This window comes from Megalobrama amblycephala, linkage group LG2, assembly GCF_018812025.1.
Source record: "Megalobrama amblycephala isolate DHTTF-2021 linkage group LG2, ASM1881202v1, whole genome shotgun sequence".
Taxonomy (NCBI): Eukaryota; Metazoa; Chordata; class Actinopteri; order Cypriniformes; family Xenocyprididae; genus Megalobrama; species Megalobrama amblycephala.
This window is the reverse complement of record NC_063045.1, coordinates 10,153,234-10,176,175: the sequence shown is the minus strand read 5'-3', so window position 1 is coordinate 10,176,175 and position 22,942 is coordinate 10,153,234. Positions and strand designations below refer to the sequence as shown.

The 22,942-nt window shown below is 39.0% G+C and overlaps 1 protein-coding gene and 1 long non-coding RNA gene across 2 annotated transcripts; one reads left to right on the top strand and one right to left on the bottom strand.

Moving 5' to 3' along the window:
- The first annotated feature begins 4,454 nt into the window (after positions 1–4,454).
- On the top strand, positions 4,455–6,389 carry LOC125262638. The gene is made up of 2 exons (XM_048181465.1): positions 4,455–5,392; positions 5,873–6,389. Exons 1-2 carry the CDS (start codon positions 5,250–5,252, stop codon positions 6,387–6,389), a joined length of 660 nt encoding a protein of 219 aa, XP_048037422.1. The 5' UTR covers positions 4,455–5,249.
- Positions 6,390–11,393: 5,004 nt separating this feature from the next.
- Positions 11,394–14,223, bottom strand: LOC125262822. The gene is made up of 3 exons (XR_007183621.1): positions 13,920–14,223; positions 13,745–13,818; positions 11,394–12,720 (listed from the first exon to the last, which is right to left on the bottom strand). It is a non-coding gene; the product is annotated as an uncharacterized LOC125262822 (long non-coding RNA).
- Positions 14,224–22,942: the final 8,719 nt, after the last annotated feature.

Sequence of the window (22,942 nt, the reverse complement as noted above, 5' to 3'; positions counted from 1 at the left end):
GGTTCCCCATCCCAGGGGAACAGTGGGGGTTGGTAACCGAGTACGCACTGAAACTGGTGTTAATCCAGTTGTGGCTTGACGGAGGGAGTTTTGCGCGTACTCGGCCCAACCCAGGTACTGGTTCCAGGAGTTATGGTGGCCGTGACAGAAGGTACGCAGGAAGCGGCCTATCTCCTGGATCTTCCGTTGCGTCTGCCCGTTCGACTGAGGATGGTATCCAGATGACAGGCTGACGGTCACACCCAGGAGGGAGAAGAACGCCTTCCAGACGTGGGAGATAAACTGGGGTCCTCTGTCGGAGACAATGTCTTCGGGTATTCCGTAATGACGAAAAACATGGTTGAACAACAGTTCTGCGGTGGTCATGGCGGTAGGTAGACCCTCCAGGGGGATCAGACGGCAGGATTTTGAGAAGCGGTCTACCACCACCAGGATGCAAGTGTGACCATCAGACCCAGGGAGATCGGTGACGAAGTCCACTCCCAGGTGTGACCAGGGTCTCTCAGGAACGGGCAGAGGATGGAGCTTGCCGGTGGGAAGATGGCGTGGGCTCTTGGAGATGGCGCACTTCCTGCAGCCCTGCACGTACCTTCTGATGTCGTTGGCCATGTTGGGCCACCAGAAGCGTTGTTTGAGCAACGAGAGGGTCTCATTGACCCCCGGGTGGCCAGTGCCAAGTGAAGAGTGGGTATTGTGCAGAAGTGGAGTGCGTCGTGCCCGTGTGACGTATTGCAAGCCTTGGGGACAACCCGGCGGAGTGCGTGTGGAGGCATTGGAGGAGGGAACGGTTTCCTCGGACCATTGGATAGGGTTCACGAAGATTGACTCCGGTAGGATCGTCTCTGGGATTTCGGGCTTCTCCTCTGGGGCATGGAGGCGAGAAAGAGCATCAGCTTTGGTATTCTTAGAACCGGGGCGATATGAAATGGAGAAGTTGAACCTTGAGAAAAACATAGCCCAGCGAGCTTGGCGAGGGTTGAGTCTTTTGGCAGCCTTTAGATACTCAAGGTTTTTATGGTTGGTGAGAACTTGGAAAGGATGTGTAGCCCCCTCCAGCCAATGCCTCCACTCCTCTAGGCCAAGCTTGACGGCCAGGAGTTCACGGTCACCGATGTCGTAGTTGACCTCCGCCGGGTTGAGCTTGCGGGAGAAGAAGGCGCATGGATGGAGTCTACTTGGTATCCCCTGCTGCTGCGAGAGGACCGCTCCCACTCCGGTGGTGGAGGCGTCCACCTCCACGACGAAAGGTAGGTCAGGGTTAGGGTGGACGAGGAGGGGAGCGGTGGTGAAGGCTCTCTTGAGGGTCTCGAAGGCGTTGGTGGCTTGTTGGGACCAGGACAGAGACTTGGGCTGGTGACGGAGCAAGTTGGTAAGTGGACTGACGATGGTACTGTAGTTTTTGATGAATCGACGGTAGAAGTTGGAGAATCCTAGGAAACGCTGGAGTTCTTTGAGAGTTGACGGAGTGGGCCAGGTCTGTATAGCGGAGACCTTCCCCTCGTCCATCCGGATGCCACTGTGGTCAATCACGTACCCCAGGAACTGGACGGAAGGCTGGTGAAAGGAGCACTTTTCAGCTTTGAGGAAGAGATGGAATTGCCGTAAGCGTTGAAGGACCTCCGCAACGTGGTGGCGATGTTCGGCCAAGCTCCGGGAGTAGATGAGGATGTCGTCAATATACACCAGAATGAACTTGTGGAGAAACTCCCGGAGCACCTCGTGTATGACATACTGGAATACGGAGGGGGCGTTGACCAGGCCATACGGCATCACGAGATATTCGTAGTGTCCGGTGGGCGTGACGAAGGCGGTCTTCCACTCGTCCCCCTCACGTATCCGGATGAGGTTATACGCGCTGCGGAGGTCCAACTTGGTGAACACAGTGGCACCGTGGAGATGTTCCAGGGCCGCTGGGACGAGGGGAAGTGGGTAGTGGAACTTGACAGTAATTTTATTGAGGGCACGGTAGTCAATGCAGGGCCGCAAGCCTCCGTCCTTCTTAGCCACAAAAAAGAAACTTGAAGCAGCAGGGGAAGTAGACGGGCGGATGTAACCTTGACTGAGGGCCTCTTTGATGTATTCCTCCATGGCCTTCTCCTCCGGTATTGACAGGGGGTAAATGCGTCCCCTGGGCACTGGCTCACCCGGTAACAGATCGATGGCACAGTCCCATGGCCGGTGTGGAGGAAGCTTGGAGGCGCGTTGCGGGCAGAAAACGTCACTGAAGTGGGCGTAGTCCGGGGGAACATCCACGGAACGCTTCTCTACAGGACTTTCGATGGACGTGGCATTGATAGAGAGAGTCTTGGAGATTGGAGATTTCGGAACAGGAAGTACTGGGAAGCAGTCAGGAAAGCAGTGGTCGCCCCACTTCAGGACTTCGCCCGTGCGCCAGGAGATGGCGGGACTGTGTTGTTCCAGCCAGGGGCGCCCTAGAACCACGTCAGCGGTGGACTCCTCCAGAACCAGCAGATGGATGTTTTCTGTATGAAGCATGCCCACGCGGAGTTGAAGTGGTCCTGCACAATGACGGATGGTCTTACGGCTCAGGGGTTTGCCCGTGATGGAGTGGATTTGATAGTTAACCGGAGACGGGGAGATCTTGAGCTTGAGTTGTCGACAGAGGGCGCCGGAGATGAAGTTTCCTGCTGACCCTGAGTCGAGGAGCGCCACCACTGGAACAGAGGTATTTGCAGCAGTAAGGATTATCATGGTAGTGAGTGGTTTCATTTTCTGAATGGAAGGAATTATTGCACTCACCACGGGCCGAGGAAGATGGGTTGGGCATGTAGAGATGACATGCCCCGGTGATCCACAGTATAGACATAAGTTCAGGGTCAGTCTTCTCTGTCTTTCATTAGTTGTGAGACGTGAGTGATCTACTTGCATGGGTTCGTTGGCTGGTTCTGGAGAGCTGACGGGTTCGGACCGACGGAGGAGAATGGTGGAAGGTGACTGGCCCTGGTGCTCGAGGAGACACGACTGCATACGAGAACCCACGCGGATGGCGAGTTGGATGAAGCGTTCGAGTCCTATGGAGTCCTCGTATGCAGCGAGATGCATCCGCACATTAGGCTCCAATCCCTGACGGAAAGTGGTGATGAGGGCTTGTTCATTCCATCCGCTGGTGGCGGCTAGCGTTCTGAACTGCAAGGCATATTCGTTAACAGAGAGATTTCCTTGTTTCAGACTATAGAGTTTCTCACCAGTTGATGAATCCGTCAGAGGTTTACCGAAGACCTCACGGAAGTGAGAGACGAACGCCGGATATGACTTGACAACGGAGCCTTTCTGAGTCCATAGAGAGTCTGCCCATTGTAGGGCCTTACCTTGCAGTTGTGAAATGATGAACGCAATTTTAGCCGTGTCAGTGGGGTAGAAGTGCGGCTGCATCTCCAGGACCAGTTCGCATTGGAGAAGGAATCCGCTGCAGTCCTCCGCCGATCCAGAGTAGGGCGCCGGTTTGGCCATGGGACTGGCGGTGAATGCTGGTGAAGAAGAGGTGATGGTGGGTGCGGAAGCTGCAGCGTTGGTGGAAGGCGGTGAGGATGGTTGTGGTGTGAGTGCTCGGCGCAGTGCGTCCACGAGCTCTTGAAACGGGTCGTTGGTGCTCATGCTGTTCAACTGTTGTTATAGTCCGGTCTTCTGTTACAACAGAGACATGGAGGCAGGAGTAAAAGCGATACAGGTAAGTTTATTGGTGAAACAGCAGAGCAGATAATGATATGGAGGATATGGAGCGGTTCTTGAATGAAGTAGAGAATGTGATACTGTCCTTTGATGTCTTTCAGATGCAGATGGGGAGATGAGTAGAGGGATGATGGCGGAGACACTCACACACACAAGCAGGTAGGCACACGAGGAGAACAGGAGACGAAGGAGCTGAAGGAGACGACTGGAGCCGGTAAGTATAGCGTTTGGAGTCCTTGAGGTAAGCATACAATTTCTGTAGTGCAAACGAGACCGGACAGTGAGTGTGTGTGAGTGTGGTGGTTTTATGGTGGTGGTGATTGCAGTGCTGATGAGCTTCAGGTGGCGGTGATTAGTAAGCTGGTGATTGAGTGCGTGGGTAAGGCAGTGAGGTGGAACCTGACGTGTCTGTGACAGCTGGGTAGTTTTATTTAACTCAACTATTGTTTAAAAATTACTGTATTGCTTAATTAAAATTAACCCAAAGTATGTTGGAAATTAACATTTATTAATGTTCAATGAATAATTATTAAACAATAAACATTTATTAAATTGCTTATTAATAAATGTATCTTAATAAATTATTAAACTATTAAATTTATATTAATAAAATATCTTGAGCTCTGGCCACGCCCTAAGACCCACCGGTGGGTCCGCGGGGGGGGTCATAATATTATTTTTTAAAAATCTATAAACTGTGAAGCACAAAACTAGTCATACATGGTATTTTTTGAAAGCGTAGAACCTCTGCTTTCTTGCAAGTCCCATAATATTTGCATAATTTTTACATAAAAGAAAATAATAAGGTCTAAATTCGTTCTTCCGCAACCACTCCCCCTTGAGAAAATCAGATGAATAATGTTCATATTTCATATTTATAGCACACAAACTCACCAAACATAGACAAGTCACACATCAAATGAAAGCTCTCACTCTCAGGAATGTTACTGTGTACTTTATTTCACAGATCTTATACATTATAGTGACATAACAAAGAATAATTTTCAAAAGAATCACGAAAACTGAAATGACTCCTGTGAACAAGCAAACTTATGCATCATATTTCTGCGCTGATAACTACATCTGTGCTCACATACTAGCCTAAAATCCTACATCAGCTTTTACCTTAGGTTGTTTTCTTCAAAATGAGACCATTCTCGTGTGTCTGTGAGCATGCATGGCTAAACGGCACTATAATATGTCTCAGGTGCGCAGATCAAAACACGCGATGCAGCGTAAAACATCTATGACCAGTATTTGACTCTTTTTGATTCCTGTCGACTTGCAATGACGTCATCACGCAGTGCGTCCTATGTCATGAAAGCTGACAACCTCCCTTCTCCATAGACACGTCGATCAAGCTTCTAGACCAATCAGAACCCGCGTTTTTCCTTTCCAACGTTGAGGAGGTGGGACTAAAGAACACGAATCGCGTGCGCGCCATCAGACGGGTGCAGATGTTGAAGGAGTTGATTGGAAGTTGGTTTGTGATTTTGGATAGCGTTTTTAGCGAATTATTGCGTGCTTTTATTACTGTTAGAGTTACATTTCTCTGAAAAATGACTTCAAGAAAGTTTTTTGTTGGTGTGGAGGCGGTTTTGGAGGAGTTGGATCGGATGTCTGACACTGAAACTTGCAGCGAGGCTAGCTTTGACTCGGTCAGAGAAGCTGCTTACAACGTGGGAGAAGACCCTGATTTTGAGTAAGTACACGTTGTTTGTATCACGCATTTGTTCATTGGTTGCATTTGTAAGTTGCATGCTAATATTATTATTGCATTAATTTATTCATCGATTGCATTCATAAGTGTATTGCCTTGTGCATTTGATGTCTTTCTTGTATACGCGAATTGCATTCATCTGTTGCCTTCGTTAGTTGCATGTTAATTTGTTTTTGCATGAATTTATTTATCAATAGTATACATAAGTGTACTGCCTTGTGCATTTTTATATCTTATGTATATGTGAATTGCATTCATGTGTTCGTTACATATTTGAATTATCACACGCACATATGCAAGGGTTGTTCTAATTTATGTACACATATTTATGAATTTGTGTACGTGTAATCTTATTATTTTCCTCTTTCTGTTACTTGCATATCTGGATTATTTTTGTGTATGTCATTTTAGCATGTATTTTGGGATTGCAGTGTAGATTTATACATTTGTTTTGTTTTGCAGTGTAGCCTCCAGTGGTGAAGAATGGCAGCCAGCAAGTCAGCCACGCACCAGCAATCAGGATACTTGCTCAGCATCCACCACCAGCACACCTCAGACATCCATGACCCCCACACACTCTGCAGGTGATTCAGTGAGGCCAAAAACTTGCAGCAAGCAATATAGAGGGAGGTCTCGTTCTGTCAAGGGGACAAAAAGGCCAGCCAATGTGATGTCAGAGAGCAGTGGCACAGAAAGGTGGTATGATTGCAGTGAGGAGGATGAGGCTCCAGCGTTACCACATTTCTTGCCAAAACGAATCCCGGGACCACAACTTGTAATGGACAGGATATATTCCCCTCTGCAGCTATTTCAGCTCTTCTTCACCGTCTCTGCAGTGGACACAATCGTGAAGAATACGAACTCCTTTGCAAGAATGAGATCAGAGGCTGGGAAACGTTTTGTCTGGTTGCCTCTGAAAGTGCAGGAATTGTATTCATACATTGGACTTGTGATCTACATGGGGCTCCGATTTGTATAATTTGTATATTATTTTTGCACTTTTTTTTCCCCTCTATACATTTGATTTATTTACTTTTGAGTTGTTTTTTTGTGTGTGTGTGTTTAAAATAAAATGCAAGAACAGAACTTTTGCTTATTTTGCTTATTACATGACATGAGTTTATGGAAGAAACTTGGAGACTCCAACGCCTCCTTTCGGTTAAAGCTAAATAACTTTTGCTTAGAAGATTTTATCAACAAAATTCTTTTTTTATCTGTTTACTGTCACCTAGTGGAATCAAACGAAACTTTCTGCAGGGAAATAGACCTAACAGGTCCTAAATAACAGACTCCTAAATAAAAACGTACTTTAAAAAATAATACAAATCTGACTTTGTGTCTGTGTTTATCACAATATTGTAAAAATACAAAATACAAAATATGCAATATCTTGCACTTGTGTTAAACTTCCAAGAGTTTTCTGTAAAATAAGACCATTTTTATCAATTTATTCCAAAGTATGTGGGTAGGGCTGTCTTTTAAGTTCAAGTATGCCTACTGGTTTCAGAAATCAAAAATGGTGACTGTAAAAGTACACTTGGAGAGTCTAACGCCTCCTTTCGGTTAAAGCTAAATAACTTTTTCTTAGAAGATGTTATCAACAAAATTATTTTTTTATTTGTTTACTGTCACCTAGTGGAATCAAAATAAACTTTCTGCAGGGAAATAGACCTAACAGGTCCTAAATAACAGACTCCTAAATAAAAACGTACTTTAAAAAATAATACAAATCTGACTTTGTGTCTGTGTTTATCACAATATTGTAAAAATACAAAATACAAAATATGCAATATCTTGCACTTGTGTTAAACTTCCAAGAGTTTTCTGTAAAATAAGACCATTTTTATCAATTTATTCCAAAGTATGTGGGTAGGGCTGTCTTTTAAGTTCAGGTATGCCTACTGGTTTCAGAAATCAAAAATGGTGACTGTAAAAGTACACTTGGAGAGTCTAACGCCTCCTTTCGGTTAAAGCTAAATAACTTTTGCTTAGAAGATGTTATCAAAAAAATTATTTTTTCTCCTGTTTATTGCCACCTAGTGGAATCAAAAGAGATTGTCTGAAGCAACATAGACCAAACATGTCCTAAATTACAGACTCTTAAATAAAAACTTAATAAAAAAAATAATAAAAATCTGACTTTTTGTTAGTGTTTATCACAGTATTGTAAACATATAAAATACAAAATATGCAATATTTTACCCATATTTTAAAATTCAGAGAGTTTTCTGTAAAATGAGACCGTTTTTATCAATTTATTCCAAAGTATGCGAGTAGGGCTCTCTTTTAAATTCTGGTATGCCTAATTCTGTAAAAAATTCAAAATATGCTGCAGAGCTGAAGAGGTTAAAGCTTATTAATAAACATTCACCTTTTGTTTATTATTGTTGCCTCTAATTGCATCTGGTTTTTAATTTCCCAACTATTTTGGGTTCATTTTAAGCTAGCCATATAGCAATTTTTAAACAATAGTTGGTTTAAATAAAAATACCCAGCTGGTTGTGCAAACATTTAACCCAACCGCTTTGTTAAAACAACCCAAACGCTGGGTTTGTCCATTTTCAACCCAACTTGGGTTGTTTTTAACCCAGCATTTTTTTAGAGTGTATAATAAATCATAAAGCATTATGATTAATTATGATACATACAGTATATCGACCCAAGAGGGAATTATGCACATATATTGTGAATTAATTACAACGAATTATAATCAATTACATGATTAGTTCTAGTTTAATAGTTGTTTAGAGAAACTATCCTAGTTTGTCCAGCAAACCGTTAGTTTCCTCACAGACTATTATAAAAAGCAATGTTATTCTCTGGCCACGAGAATAAACTCCTATTATAGCATCAAAGCGTAGAGCAGTGTTGCTGGATCGACAATGAAGAAGTGACTTGGGATTTCTGAGTGAGCAGCAGAACAATCGAGCATGAATATAATGCATTTAATATATGAAATTGATAATACAAAGGTTATACAGCTAAATATACACAGAGGATATACATATATACAGAAGTGAAAGCAAAGAAAGGGAAAGAGAGAAGACAAGTAGCAAAACTTACTAACAGTCCTTGAGAGCCAGCAAAGAAATCAGTTTCATTAGGTTGTATTAGATGTATCGCATCTCAGATAGAGAAACGGTACTTGCATTAGTTTGTGCTGAGTTTCAAAATTCAATTCAATTCAATTCACATTTATTTGTATAGCGCTTTTCACGATATCATTTCAAAGCAGCTTTACAGAGAATGCATGTCAACATCACAATTTAAAGAATGCAGTTAGCAAATAATGTAATGATTTTACAATGAAATTACAATCACTGCTAGCAGTTTAACAGTTTATCAAAAGATACAGGTGATGGTTCAGTGTGGCTGCAGTTCATTGGCTTCTTCCGTTTCCACGGGAAGATTCGAACTGAGGACTTGAAAGTTCGTTTCGCTGGAGATGGTGGTCCCGAAAGAAGATGAGCGCGTGATGGAAGCGCGTTCGCCTGAGACGTCCGGGAGAGACGTGCACAAGAGGACGATGGACAATTCAGGGACAATCGAGAGACAAAGGAAAACTGTTTGTGCTTGTCTTTTATGGACAAGCAAGCCAACACGCCTCCTTGGTTGAAACAACCAATGGTCAAGGTGCACTGTTTGGTGGGCAAAACTTTCTTTGTCTTGTCTTGCGGCTCTATTTGCATAATTTATGAAATGTGAGATCAGAGTACATTTTTCTTCAAAGTACCATTAAAAATAGAACAATGCATTTTACAGTGATGTGACATACATTGTCGAATAAGGCATAAAGAGAACTTTACAAAGACACCAAACTTGTCAGGTGGGAAAGGCATACAAGAGAAGTTATAGTTTACAGTCAAATTTTATCGTTAGAAATGACACTAGCACAACTACAGTCCTAGCTAAACTTATACAGTAGGTGTCACAGTTCCCGTGTATCCCGGACTCCATTTCCCATAATCCTCCTGTTTCCACACCTGCACTCACTTCCCTCGTCTTCTCCCCATCATCACGGATCACCTGCACCTGGACTTCCTCATCAGCACTCCCTTTATAATGGACTCACTCCCTTCACTCCCTGTCCGTTCTCTGTTGTGTTTAGGTTGTGTAATGTTGCTTTATCCTGTCTTCTGTGTATTATATTCCTGGATTGCTATTAAAACCTTGTTTTTGGATTGTTTGTGGATATCCGTATTTGCCTCATCACTCCAACGTACACACCCGTAACAGTATGGATATCTAAATGCAATTTGAAATACAACGGCGGGTACACTTAGGCATAGTCATGTTTTGCACATACAATCTTCAATACGTGTTTGTGTGTGTGTGTCTCTGTGGGTGCGTGTATGTGTATTCGATTTTAGGGCTGTCTGGTATGTGGGCACATGGCTTGCAGTAATTCGATCTGAGGTGGCCGCGGTCGTTTGAAGTCGTGAGGGAGATGTTCAGGAATCTATCAAAATAGCCATAAAACGTGTCCCGTGAGCTGTTAGTGTCCGCCAGTGTCCCCGTGAACCGGAAGTTGCAAACATCTTTTCTCCAGTGTTGTGACGTATTTCCAAGTGAAACGGAATATTGAATAGAGGGCAGAGTTTTACTTTAGCGCTCCATCTCTCACTCACAGCAGACGAATGGTTGGAGGGGAGTGGTTTACGCGTTTTCAACCCAAGCCGCCAAACTGACGTCATCAGAGAAGGAATGCCATTCCAGACCGGAAGTAACATTTCAGATTTTGATTAAAGATTACCACAACAAACATTTTTTCTGTGTATTAACTTGCACGGATTAATTATTCACCACAAGACTAGTAATATGCACTGACAAAGTAAATAGGGTCGATTTTGATTTAATGCCGACTTTAAGCTTATATGCGGAGAACGAAATCCAGTGGGAACTGGAAAGTCGTGCGCAGTCCCACGTCACCGGACTATCATCACGATACTTTAGACTGCTATGGAAACACAGCTAGCAATAGGTAATCACACCAGATGGAGCCAATTATTAGTTTAATCAATAGCATACAATTGATAATCAATAAACTTGGTCGGCATTACTGGGAACGCCCCCTGAAGACGTCACATCTGTTTATGCCGTGGGTGAAAACAAACCATTCGAATGAATGAGGGTAGACCTTGTTAGGCACTTGATTTTTACTCTTCGTAATAATAACGATTGATTATTGCTTGGTACAATGCCTAAAAGTTGTTGTTAAAGCTGTATCGCCCCTGTTTCTATACATCTACAGCTGCTTTTATAAGGATCAAATGGCCATAACCTGCTATACTTCATGTCCGTGCTAATAGAAAAGAAACCTTGCTTTTAAAAGGAATAATCAAAAATATTAAAAGGTACATATAAGTGCCTAAAGTGTACAGTATCGCTACCTAATTGGTACATATTAGTACCTTTTGGAAAGGTACCGCCCCAGTGGCAGCTTTTGTACCTAAGTACATAAATAAAATTGTCTGCCACCTCACAGTACCAGTTTTCCAAGGTTCATCTTCTGAGTCAGACTGAAAGTGGCTGCGGTCAGTTTTCTACAGAGATGTGGTTTGATCTGTTGGGTCTGCAAACATCTTTCAGATGAGAGTGGGCATTCAGTGCGTGTTCAGTTTGTAGATGAACAGTGTCTTCCTGTCCTGCTATGAGCAGATTTTTGAAGAAATAGTTCACACAAAACTACAATTCTGTCTTCAGTTACCCTTCAAAATATCTTCTTCTGTGTTCAATAGAACAAACAAACTCTTACAGATCTGGAACAACACAAGAATGTCGGTAGCAAAACAGTTGTAGACATTGACTTGCATAGAAAAAAAACACTACGGTGGTCAATGGCGACCATCAGCTGTATGGTTACCCACATTCTTCAAAATATCTTCTTTTATGTTCAATAATTCAGAACAAGAAACTCCTACAGGTTTGTAACAACATAAGCGTGGGTAGAATTTTCATTTTTTGGTGAACTATACCTTTAAGACTATTTAATCTGATCAAAACAAGATGAGAAACACTGAGGGAGAGAAACAATAATGAAACTATCATATTTAAGTGTCCAAAAGTTAAGAATGTTTTCACTCTGATAAAAGTGTAAATAAGTGAAGTTCTTTTTGTTTGTTTGCATGAGTTATGTTATGAATCCAGTCATATTTCTCTACCTACCATCTTTTGGATATGCAGAAAGACGTTTTCACAGTTCTTCACAGTTTTTCACTTTTTCACACTCTCCAAAAATAATTTATATTTATTTTGTAATTCCTTCGAGTTTTGTTAGTGTTCAGACAGAAATAATGTGAGAAACGAAGCTTTGAATCAATTGAATCAACTGCTTCGCGAAATGATTCACTGGTTCGAATCGCCACACGCTGGTGACTCCTGCTGGTCAGAACAGTGTAAAAGCAGCGAAAACTCAGTCCAAACATGCATAAAGACAGCTTTTACAAACCCATTAGAAATGTTCTATTGAAGGTCTTGGCAATTAATAAGTCATCTAGTACCATTACATATGAAGTGTCTTTATAATTTGTGATAGGCCTATCTTATTTGGCTAAATTTCCGGGCTTGTTTTGTTTGTTTTATGAAGAGCTAATCAGTCCAATAAGAGACTTTTAACTACAGCTTTCATTTTATTAAACAAATGTGTTACTGAATGCGTAAAAATGTATAAAAACTGATCCGAGAAGGTAAAAATCAAACACACAAGACTAGTTCGTGGGTTCACGCAGTGATCATCGCCCCCTAGCGGCGCACCATTGGAATTCATAACGAAACGAATGATTTGCAAAAGTGTCGAAGCACCATGAACTACTTACTAATTCCTTATATTGGTTCTTCAGTTCTTCCTCTGTGTGAACTGCAGCATCTATTTATAGCCCACTGTGTCGGGTAAAATTAGAGCTATTATGAGAGAGATGTGACTTTCTGCCTTTGACACTAGAGGGCGATGATGTGTTGAATTTGCCAAAATATCCAGCAGAACATGTGAGATACTGTGAACAACTGTGCATTGATGTTCAGTTTACTTTTTAAACAGGAAGGGTGGGATCAATATTTAATAAAGTTAGTAAATTTCCATGCGTGTTAAGATACAAATATTTAGTTGAGTTTCTGGATGCTACAGCACTTGTGAATCACTAAATTAAATTAATACAGAGCAACACAATTTCAGATTCAACAATATCAACTTATGAGAGTTGCAAAAGACAAAAAAACAAAAAAAAAAAACAAAACAAAAAAAACATTAGATACAGTCAGGAAGAAAAACATCGTTTTGAGTTGAAATTTTCATACACGGGCTCCTTTGATTTCTGCAAGGAAAAATATACAGTCAATCAAGAGCAACTGTCAACTGTCAACTTTTAAAATTATAATAACAGAATTTAGCTTCAAATTCACTCAGAGTTAATATGCATGCTTTACAAGACCTTATTAAAGTTTCTGTAAAATAATTTCTTTGACAGGTTATAGTTTTTAAGATTTGAACATTTTAATTGATTGTAGTTTAAGTGTTGTTTAATGATCTCTGTCGTCAAATTGATGTATATATTTTTATCTGGAGGATAGCCTGTATATTTTCCATTTGCATTAGACTGATCACATGATGCATTGTCAATGATCACTGTCCCATATCAGCTAAATTCGTTGGCATATTCAAATGAATGATGTACAGTCACTCCCTCACTGACAATCAGACACTTGTAGCTAGTGTAGCTAGAACTGCTGCTGATCTATGAGAATCTTATTCATATGAAAAAATACTATGGAAGTCAATGGGGACCAGAAACTTCTTATCAACATTCTTCAATATATCTTCTTTTGTGCTCTTCAGAAGAAAGAAACTCAGGTTTGAGGATGAGTAAATGATGACAGAATTTTCATTTTAGGTGAACTTTAAAGTGTTAGTTCATCCAAAAATGAAAATTATCCCATGATTTACTTCCTATCAGGCCATCCAAGAAGATATGAGTATCTTTCATCAAAATATCCTGGCTCTTCCAAGCTTTATAAAGGGGCTTGAGATTTTGAAGCCCAAAAAAGTGCATCCATCCATCATGAATGTAATCCATACAGCTCTAAGGGGTGAATAAAGGCGTAAAGAAGTGATGGGTTTTATATCCATATTTAAAACTTTATAAACTATCAACATTTCCCTTTAAAAATTCTCATTTTAGACTTTGTGAGTGGTGTTTTGTTTTGCCTATCTACATTCGTCAATATGTCATGCATCAGGTCATCATCAACATGTGGATGGCCACATCTGTTCACTGACCGTCTGATGCTGCAAACTTCAGTCACACTGACTGACTACAACACAGTCATAAATGATCTTACCTTCTTTCGTTTTGTTGGTTTACACAATGCTGAATCAGTTTGGTCTTTCTCATGGGTCTGGTCTGCATTAACAACTATAAAACACATATGTTAAAACAACAGTTTTCATTCTTATATTGAAATTTGTGCATTATAAAAGATAACTATTTTAAGAAATGATGATCTTAAAATTGACCTAATTTTTTACGTTTCCTGCAGATGCACCAGATTCCGACTGCAAATATAATCAACAGAAATCCAGCAGTAGCAGCAGCAGCAGAGATCAACACTATCAGCGACACTGAGACTGGAGTAAAAGAGAGACAGTCATTAATGTAAGTGAATGGATACAAAATCACATATATCAGCTCTGTCGTACCTGCACATGTGTGACAGAGGTGAGTGATGTCCAGATGTTGAGTCTGGTTGCTGATGGGATTGTTCAGCACACAGCTGTAGGTGTTTTTATCCTGATATTCCACCTCCAGAGGTAGAGAGAGACTGATGCTGAGATCAGACACACTGATGCTGGACAATAAACTGTTTCCTTTGTACCAGGAGAGAGTCACATGACTCACATTCACAGCTGAACACACCAATGAACAATTTGATGATGATGATGAAGAACATTGTGAAGAGTTACTGCTGATGACAGGAACAGGCAGACGAGCTGAAAAACATCAGAATAAACAGAAATATTTTTAAATCTGGACAATCTTTCTTCCAGTTGAGTGTGTTGAGTGAGTGACAGTCAGCAAGTGTTTCTATCATTTCAAACGACAGAATGATTAAAAAAAAAAAAAAGAATATGTGAACGTTTGGACAGATGATCTCTACTCACCATAGACAGAAACACTGAATGTTTTTGATGATTTTTTCACTCCAGTTATCTCTAGTTTATAAACTCCAGCATGTTCAGTTCTGGTGTTTGTGATGGTCAGAGATCCAGTTTGATCGTCCAGCTTCAGTCTGTCTCTGAATCTCCCATCAGTACCGTTATATGTGTTGAAGGTTTGGTTCTTTTTCTTCATTTTAGCTATGAGAGAGTTTTCAGCTCCAAATTTCCACAATATGTCGTCGCCTTCATGTATTTCAGTAAAATTAGTGTATAAAGTGACAGAATCTCCCTCCATCACTGACACTGAATCACCAAACACACCTGATGAACAAACAGTTTTTGAACAGACTGAGACTTCTGAAGGTTTACAAAACCTGAAATCATCTGTAACTTGCAACTAATGGCAATTGAAAACCATTCAGAACAGTCACAGAAACACAAAAGCAAAAGAAAAAAGGTGAGATATCATGCATGTTATTAATGGTGTTTTAAAGTTATCTGCTATTTAGAGCACAATTAATGTATAATGCAACAAAGTCAGTAACAAAATGAAAATGTGAATTCACCTGCATACTTTCAACACCTTCATATTCTTAAATATGGGATGTTTAGATCAGGGGCGTTTCCTCCGAGGAGGCAAGGGAGGCAGTGCCTCCTCAAAAAATTAGGATGAGAAAATAATCTATATTACAAAAATAAAACAATATAGAAGGTCTTGGCATTTAATAAGTCATCTTAAAATGACTTATTAATTGCCAAAAAATAAAAAATCTAGTTGTATTTGTTTTCTTTTTTGATGTAAAGTAATGTTAATTTAATGAGGAAAATGTGACATCAAGTAATGGACATGAATTTACATTTGATTTATAAAAATTAAAATAAACTGTGAGGTCATTGTTTGCAAGGTCATTTCAGAACACCACTGGTTTAGATTGGTAGATCTTTTTGACTAATGAATCTAAATGACTTTTGCTGGTGCTCAGGACTATCACATGCACAAATGACAGCTGTCTCATTATTGTGCACATAATTGTGTGAATCTTCACTTGCCTCACGATTCATTTAGATTATGATGAACAATTAGATTATGAAACAATTCTCTAAGTATCATGATGCATCTTTTCCTCCAATTATTATATTAATAATAATTACTATATTACTAATCACAATATAGCTCTTATTGTTAAATTATCTTTGTTATTAAAAATAAGAAAAAAAGATGCAAATAACAAACAGTGTCACTGCATATAGTGTGTCATTACAAATAAATTGACTATTTTTAAATCTCTTAATCATAATCTCTCAATCATAATCTCTTTACTTGTTTCTCCTCCAAATCTCCTCCATATTGCTTTAAAATATAGCACTGTTTGGTCTGTACCGACTCACACATATGATCCACTTTGTGCTTAATTTGCGTCAATATAAAACATATTTACACATTCTGAATCGTTCCCTATGTGCATTCACCATATAGAAACTAATAAATGTGTGAACAAATGACCAATTTCAGCTGCAGTTTCGGTGTTTGTTTATAGTGTAGGAGGGGGCGGGACTTCAGATTCTAGAGAGCATTTGATTGGACAGAAGATTTGATGAGAAGCTAAAGTCCCCAGTGATGTCATGAAAATCTGTGATCCATTTTAGCGGAAGAGAGAGACTGTAAATTTTGAATGCTTATATGCCCTAAATGTGAATTTTGTCATTGTTTTGGAACACACCAACTTATTCATAACCTTAAGGCTAACATGTTCATACTAAAAGCTAAAAAACTTAAATTTTGATTTCATGGGGACTTTAAATGAATGTGATTTACTAAGGTTTGCGCTAGTCAATTTACTGGTATTTGAGCCATTATCTGACACCCAAAATAGCATGTCTTAAACCAGACACTAATTTGCGCTGCTTGCATTAGTCATTATGGAAATGATCTGGCTGCATCTGTGTTCTTTAATGTGTTTATTTTCAGTAACTTTCCACTCCCATCAGCGCTTTTATGGGATTATAGCGATGTCACGCTAATTTACCCTGTTTAGTAAATCTTAGATGATTTTACCTAACTGTTCACTTAAGACATAACAGATTATGTTTGTGTGAATACATACCATGACACACTTTCAAAGTTATTGGTATCTATTATTTGTATTTTAGGTTATTGGTGTCTATAGTTCTTTGAAAAACCTTTAAGATCCACTTTTCATTGCACAAAAAGTTTTTTATAGTGCAAAACGTTTCTTTGGAGAAAAAAAAAAACCTCTTATAGAACCTAATATGAACCTATTAATGTTCATATTAAAATACTCTGCTCACTAAGAATGTTTCTTTTTAAGATCTGTTCAGAGAAGCAGTTGAGAGGCATCTTTCTGTGTCAGCGCGAGTGAGATCTTTTTCATGGTTTATTTAATTTAATCACTATGTTTAAGATCAAGCAGGTCCCACGCTCTATTTACACATTCATGCATGTTCTTTTTTATAAAAGAAAGAACTAAACCGAAACTGAAACATCAGACCCACATGCTTTGTTTCCGATAGACATGGGCCTACGCAACTTAATATATAATGAGAGTTCTTTATTTAGCCTACATACTACATACATAATTTTTTAACAACCGATTCTTTTGTTTTTATGCATCAATGCAGAATAATTCTGCATTAATCTTAAACAGTTATTAAATGAAATAAACTCGCTTGTTGTATTCCTCACTTGTAAGTTGCTTTGGATAAAAGCGTCTGCCAAATGAATAAATGTAAATGTAATGTAAATGTAATTCACATCATGCACATCACAATGCATCATTAAAACCATTATATTGCACAGCTCTAGTCAAGCTCAAGCCATTGATACACTGAAGAAAAACCTGGAAATTCACTGGACTTTAGATGGATGGATTTCCAGGCCATGAAAAATCATGGAAATAAATGAAATGAAAAATAGTGTATAATTTTTCTAATGAATTATAAATTGATATGTTCATCAAAAATTCAATCGATTAAAAAAATCTAATTATTAATTTTTTTTTTTCTGTAATTAATCACAATTAAAACATTGGAGTTTTTAAAAATATTTTTATATTGTAATACTTTCACAGTTACTCTCCAAATGAATGTAGAAACAACTTAAAGGCAGTATATTTTAAATGTTCGTTTTATGAATGAAGGCCAGTATCACTGATACTAATACAGCTACTGATGTCTCTATGAAAATTATTTTTTTAAACATTAATTATAGACATTCAACATTACAGTATAACAAAGCTATCAGTTTCAACATTTATTAGTCTTTAAAAAAAAACTTAATTTAAATGAACTCATTATAATAAATATCATATTTACCTATGACCTTCCTTTTGTCTAACAGGTAGAAATATACAGAAATTGAATAAAGTTACTTCACTGCATAAATTATAAATGAAATATAGATTAATCCTAATTTAAAGCTACAATTTTCTTTCTTTGATTAACATTGATGACAGACATCACAGCAACTGGTTTATAAAACTCTGTAAGTTTATTTAAGACGTTATTTAACTCTTTTAAGACTGCTCTTATCAGGATACTCAACAAAACAGACATTCTGTCACAATTCTGTGTGTTTGTTCAAGTGCGAAAGAGAACTCGATACTACGTGTGTGTCACACAGACACGAAATTGACAGACTGCGTGTTCTTGTTTGTCTTGTGGTGCTTGAAAGGTTTAAAAGCTTTGCGTGAATAAGAGCGTGATCATATAATGCAACATTAAATTATGACAGAAAAACGGATGCTGTGTTAAATATTTTAACGTGATTAAACTGAAAAATTAGTTCATATTAAAATGCTCTGTGCACAAATTTTGACAGCACTAGTTTTTTATTTAGTGCTGCACTGAATAAGTTGTTTGAATAAGTTAAACTGCCCACTTTTCTTCAGAATCCTCAAGGTCCAGCACATCCTTTTAATTTCCAACATCACCTGCATTTTTAAACCCATCCCAACATTGAATGCATGATTTTGGGAGTTATCTTTTTAACCTGAGGAAAACTATGATATACAGCTCTCACAGAAGGTGCGAACATTCACTGATGCTCAAGAAGGCAACATGATGCTTTGAGGGTCAGGGCGTGGAAACTTTTGCACAGGATGATCAGGGTAAATCGTTCTTATATTGTCTTGAAACATGTAACTGTCTTATGTAGCTTCTAAAGGGCAATGCTAAAAATAAGATCTTAAAACAAAATAAGTTTCCACCAATCACCCTGTTCAAAAGTTTACACCCCTTGGCTCTTACTGTTATGTGTTGCCTTGAGCATCAGTGAATGTCTGTAGCTTTTCATCCTGCTAACAGCAGAAATGCATAAGAATCAAAGAATCAAATGCATGTAAACATTTGACCTGCGTGTTTTGATTATTTAAATTTAGTTATTTTGTTTTGTGGTCTATAGGTAAATATCTGTTATGTGAAATTGCTTATTGTAAAGTTCTTAGTCAAAGTGTTTATGATGCCCATTTAATGATTTTATGTGTCCTTAAGGTGAATTTATCCTAAAAAAGTATTGGTCAGTATAAGGTAACTTACAAGGTTTAAGGTTAGGTTTAGAGGTAGGTTCAAGGTTAGTACTTAGACATTAACCGGTTATAGTGATTACTATATTGAGTACATGAGGAACAAGACTGTAAAATAAAGTGCAGCCATGTGGCCTTGTGGTGCAGTAACAGTGCAAGTCGTTTTTTTTTCTTTTCTAGCTCAAAACACATTAGAGAATGTATTAAAATATCATTTAAATGCATTTTATTTAAATCTAAAAATTATACTGAATTATTCTGAATTTGCAAGAATTGCTTTTGAATTCCATCAAGTTCAACTTAAATGAATCATAAGTCAAATCAACATTTATCAAGATCATATCAAGATTTATGTGCTAGACAATTTCCATTTTTTTCCATGACTTTTACCATCTGTGAATATTACTGATATTAAGCAAACAAAAAACAAAACAAAAACAACAACAACAACAACATATATTTAGAACTTACCGATCAGACGCCACGAGCACAAACAGAACAGAGCAATCATGTGAAACATTTTATTCAGTGTGAAACATATGAAAAAGGTAAAACTGTCTGCCATCTCACAGCCTTTCTGAGTCAAACTGAAACCTGCAGTGGTTGTTTTTTTTCAGAGATGAAAAGTATGTAGTCAGTGCACGTGTGTTTATTTTCTAGGTGAAGGGGCTTCTTCCTGTCCTGCTTTTAATGATTCTCACACTTGATGCCTTCACAAAACAGCTTTACAGTCAAATAAAAAACACTGAATCAATACAAAAAACAGCCAAATCATTGTCAGAGGTTAAACTAGACTCTTAAAGGGTTAGTTCACCCAAAAATGAAAATTCTGTCATAAATTACTCACCCTCATGTCGTTCCACACCCGTAAGACCTTCGTTCATCTTCTGAACACAAATTAAGATATTTTTAATAAAATCTGGTGGCTCAGTGAGGATTCCATCGTTAATTTACACTTTCAATGCCCAGAAAGACATATTTAAAACAGTTCATGTGACTACAGTGGTTCAACCTTAATGTTATAAAGCGACAAGAATACTTTTTGTGCGCCAAAAAAACAAAATAATGATTCTTATTCAACAACATCTAGTGATGGGCGATTTCGAAATGAAGCTTCATGAAGCTTTGAAGTATCTGTTTTGAATCAGTGCTTCGGAGCGTTAATCAAACTGCCAAAGTCACATGATTTCAGTAAATGAGGCTTCATTACGTCATAAGTGTTTCGAAAACGTTTCAAAATTTCAATTCAGTTCACCACTGGGTTGACGAAATTGTTGTACAAACAGGATGTAGTGGTTAGTCGGTGAGACGTTAGACATCACGGCTGGAACAACAACACAAAGTATGGCAATGCTAATCTCAGGTACTGTTTATGTGCTTTATATAATGTTAAAAGTGTCTGAATGTGAGTCTGAATATCCGTGTGTTCCCATTTTAAAGGAGACATATCTTGAAAATCTGACCTTTTTCCATGTTTAAGTGCTATAATCGGGTCCCCGGTGCATCTACCAACCCAGAAAACGTGAAAAAGGACAACCCAGTAACTTTGTTTTGGCAAGCCTTTCTCTGCCAGCATGTTAAAGGGGAACTATTATGCCCCCTTTTACAAGATGTAAAATAAGTCTCTGATGTCCCCAGAGTGTGTATGTGAAGTTTTAGCTCCACAGATTATTTTTTATAGCATATTAAAATTGCCACTTTTTTGGAGTTTAGCAAAAATGCGCCATTTCAGTGTGTGGCCCTTTAAATGCAAATGAGCTGCTGTACTCGGCCTAAGAAGGCGGAGCTTCAAGAACTGATTCTCCAGTGTCAGGAGTCAGTCAGGACGCACTATAATGTCAGAAACTGCGAATATATGCTGCATGGAGAATAGAACAGATATAGTTTAGTTCAATTACGGTTATAACTTATATTGGCTTCTTGTTTTTATCCACTATATTAGTACAAGCCTGTTTACCGATAAGTTTTATAAAGTTTATTGTACTTCACACAAAAGATGAAGCGTCCATTTTCACTCTAGATAATCACTGTAAGAGCTTAAAACACAGTGCAAGTGTGTGTGGTAGATTTTTCCCTACGCACCTGACTTAGTTAAACCTGGGTGTCCCTGACACCATCAACCAATAAACCTGGGTGTCCCTGACACCATAAAACAATAAATTTATACTCTACTGAGCGTACTTCAGTACCTGTTCGAGTCGGCCGACATCTCGGCCTGTTTTGGGGGCCTATCACCTGATACTAAGCTCTTTAGTGCTCCCCACCGGCACTATCACCTGATAATAAGCTCTTTAGTGCTCCTCACCACTAAACACTATCACTATAGTATGGAAAGAGTTCTCTAGTGCTTAGTTGTTTGCTGCAGCCTAAAAACCAGACAGACTCCAGTCTATGCCTCAGAATATGCTTTAATCACGGCCGGGAGAGTTCTCATCATTCCAGAGAATCTCTCTCCGAACAAAGGAATACAACAGGTTTTATAGGATTTCAGGTACACTTCGCAGTCAGTATGGCATGATCTATTACTCATTATCATCAGTCTCAATATGATTGTTTTAGATTTAAGAAAAAACATCTCAGTTCCTCTGTCCCGCTTACTGCCGGAGTAAATTTAGATTAGAACAAATGAATCACAGAATCATCAAAAAATATCACTGGGTTAATAGTTCAGATTACTCAATAGGTCAAAACAACCTCTCAAAGACTATTTTTTATCCCCAGAAGGATGCTGTCTAGCCAGCACAGCAGAATGTTTCTGAATCACAACACTCAGTCCTAGTGACTGTTTCTCTATTTCTAAGTTAGATTATTATCATTAGACCTGTAGAAGAAAAGAATGTTAGTTCATTATAGTTCATTATTAGTTAGTTCAAAAATTCCATCACATGTGCATTAAAATATTATCCATAAACTCTCTCTCTTTCCCTTGCATTATCATCAACATGCATGGTGAAGTACACAGAAACACTTGTTACAACTAACAGTAAACAAATATATCAAGACTTATGCCTTTTTGGGTGGTAAACATTAAATCTGTAAATCAACTCTGATGAACTGTAATAAAGTGCTCTCACCTTCATTACTGCATTATCCAGTATCACTCTGGAGGCTGTAAGCTGGATCACGAATAGTTTGCACTAATCTATCCTTTTGTATTGTATTTTCCCTTTGTATTGACATTCGTTCACAAAGCAATCCGGTGTTAGATAATTTGCGCCGACATAAATGAATTTCGGTACCGTTGAGGGAGCATTTTCTTAGGAGGCAAAATGAATCCACCTCATCTTCAGCGGCTCAGATTATAGGAGTAAATGGAGAGAGCTATGTGGATTAATCCATCCAGCTACATAACACCTAAAACGCTTGGGAGACGTTCTCGTCAATGCAGCAATGGCGGACTGTGTACAACTCGCTGTGAACTCACTCAGGGCAGTTCTATGTTAAAACGGCAGTGTCTGTCAACATTCTTGTGACGTTACATTGCCAGGAATCTGTAAACGGCTTGTTCAGAGACACTGCTTATGATTTATGGGGATTAAAAAAAAGGAGTGGTTGGATTTTTATCACTATAGGGTGGTTGTGTACACACACTGCCAACACACATTCATATCCAAACACCATGCAAAAGTGAATTTTGCATAATATGTCCCTTTTAAATAATACAAGCCGCTTAGATTTTGCTCCTCTTGTGTTGTAGGAAAGGGATCTTATTGTAATATTACCACCCCAGAACACTATTTAGAGTCTTGTTAGCTTGGATAGCCTGCAAGTTGACCCTGGAAAACTCGATTGCTAAAAAGGAGCATTTCTGTCAGAGCAATATTTTGGAAAAAATATTAC

Coding starts and splice junctions, on each gene's coding strand:
- LOC125262638 (XM_048181465.1), top strand. CDS start 5,250: ATGACTTCAAGAAAGTTTTTTGTTGGTGTGGAGGCGGTTTTGGAGGAG. Junction 5,393..5,872: donor GGAGAAGACCCTGATTTTGA/GTAAGTACACGT, acceptor TTTGTTTTGCAG/TGTAGCCTCCAGTGGTGAAG.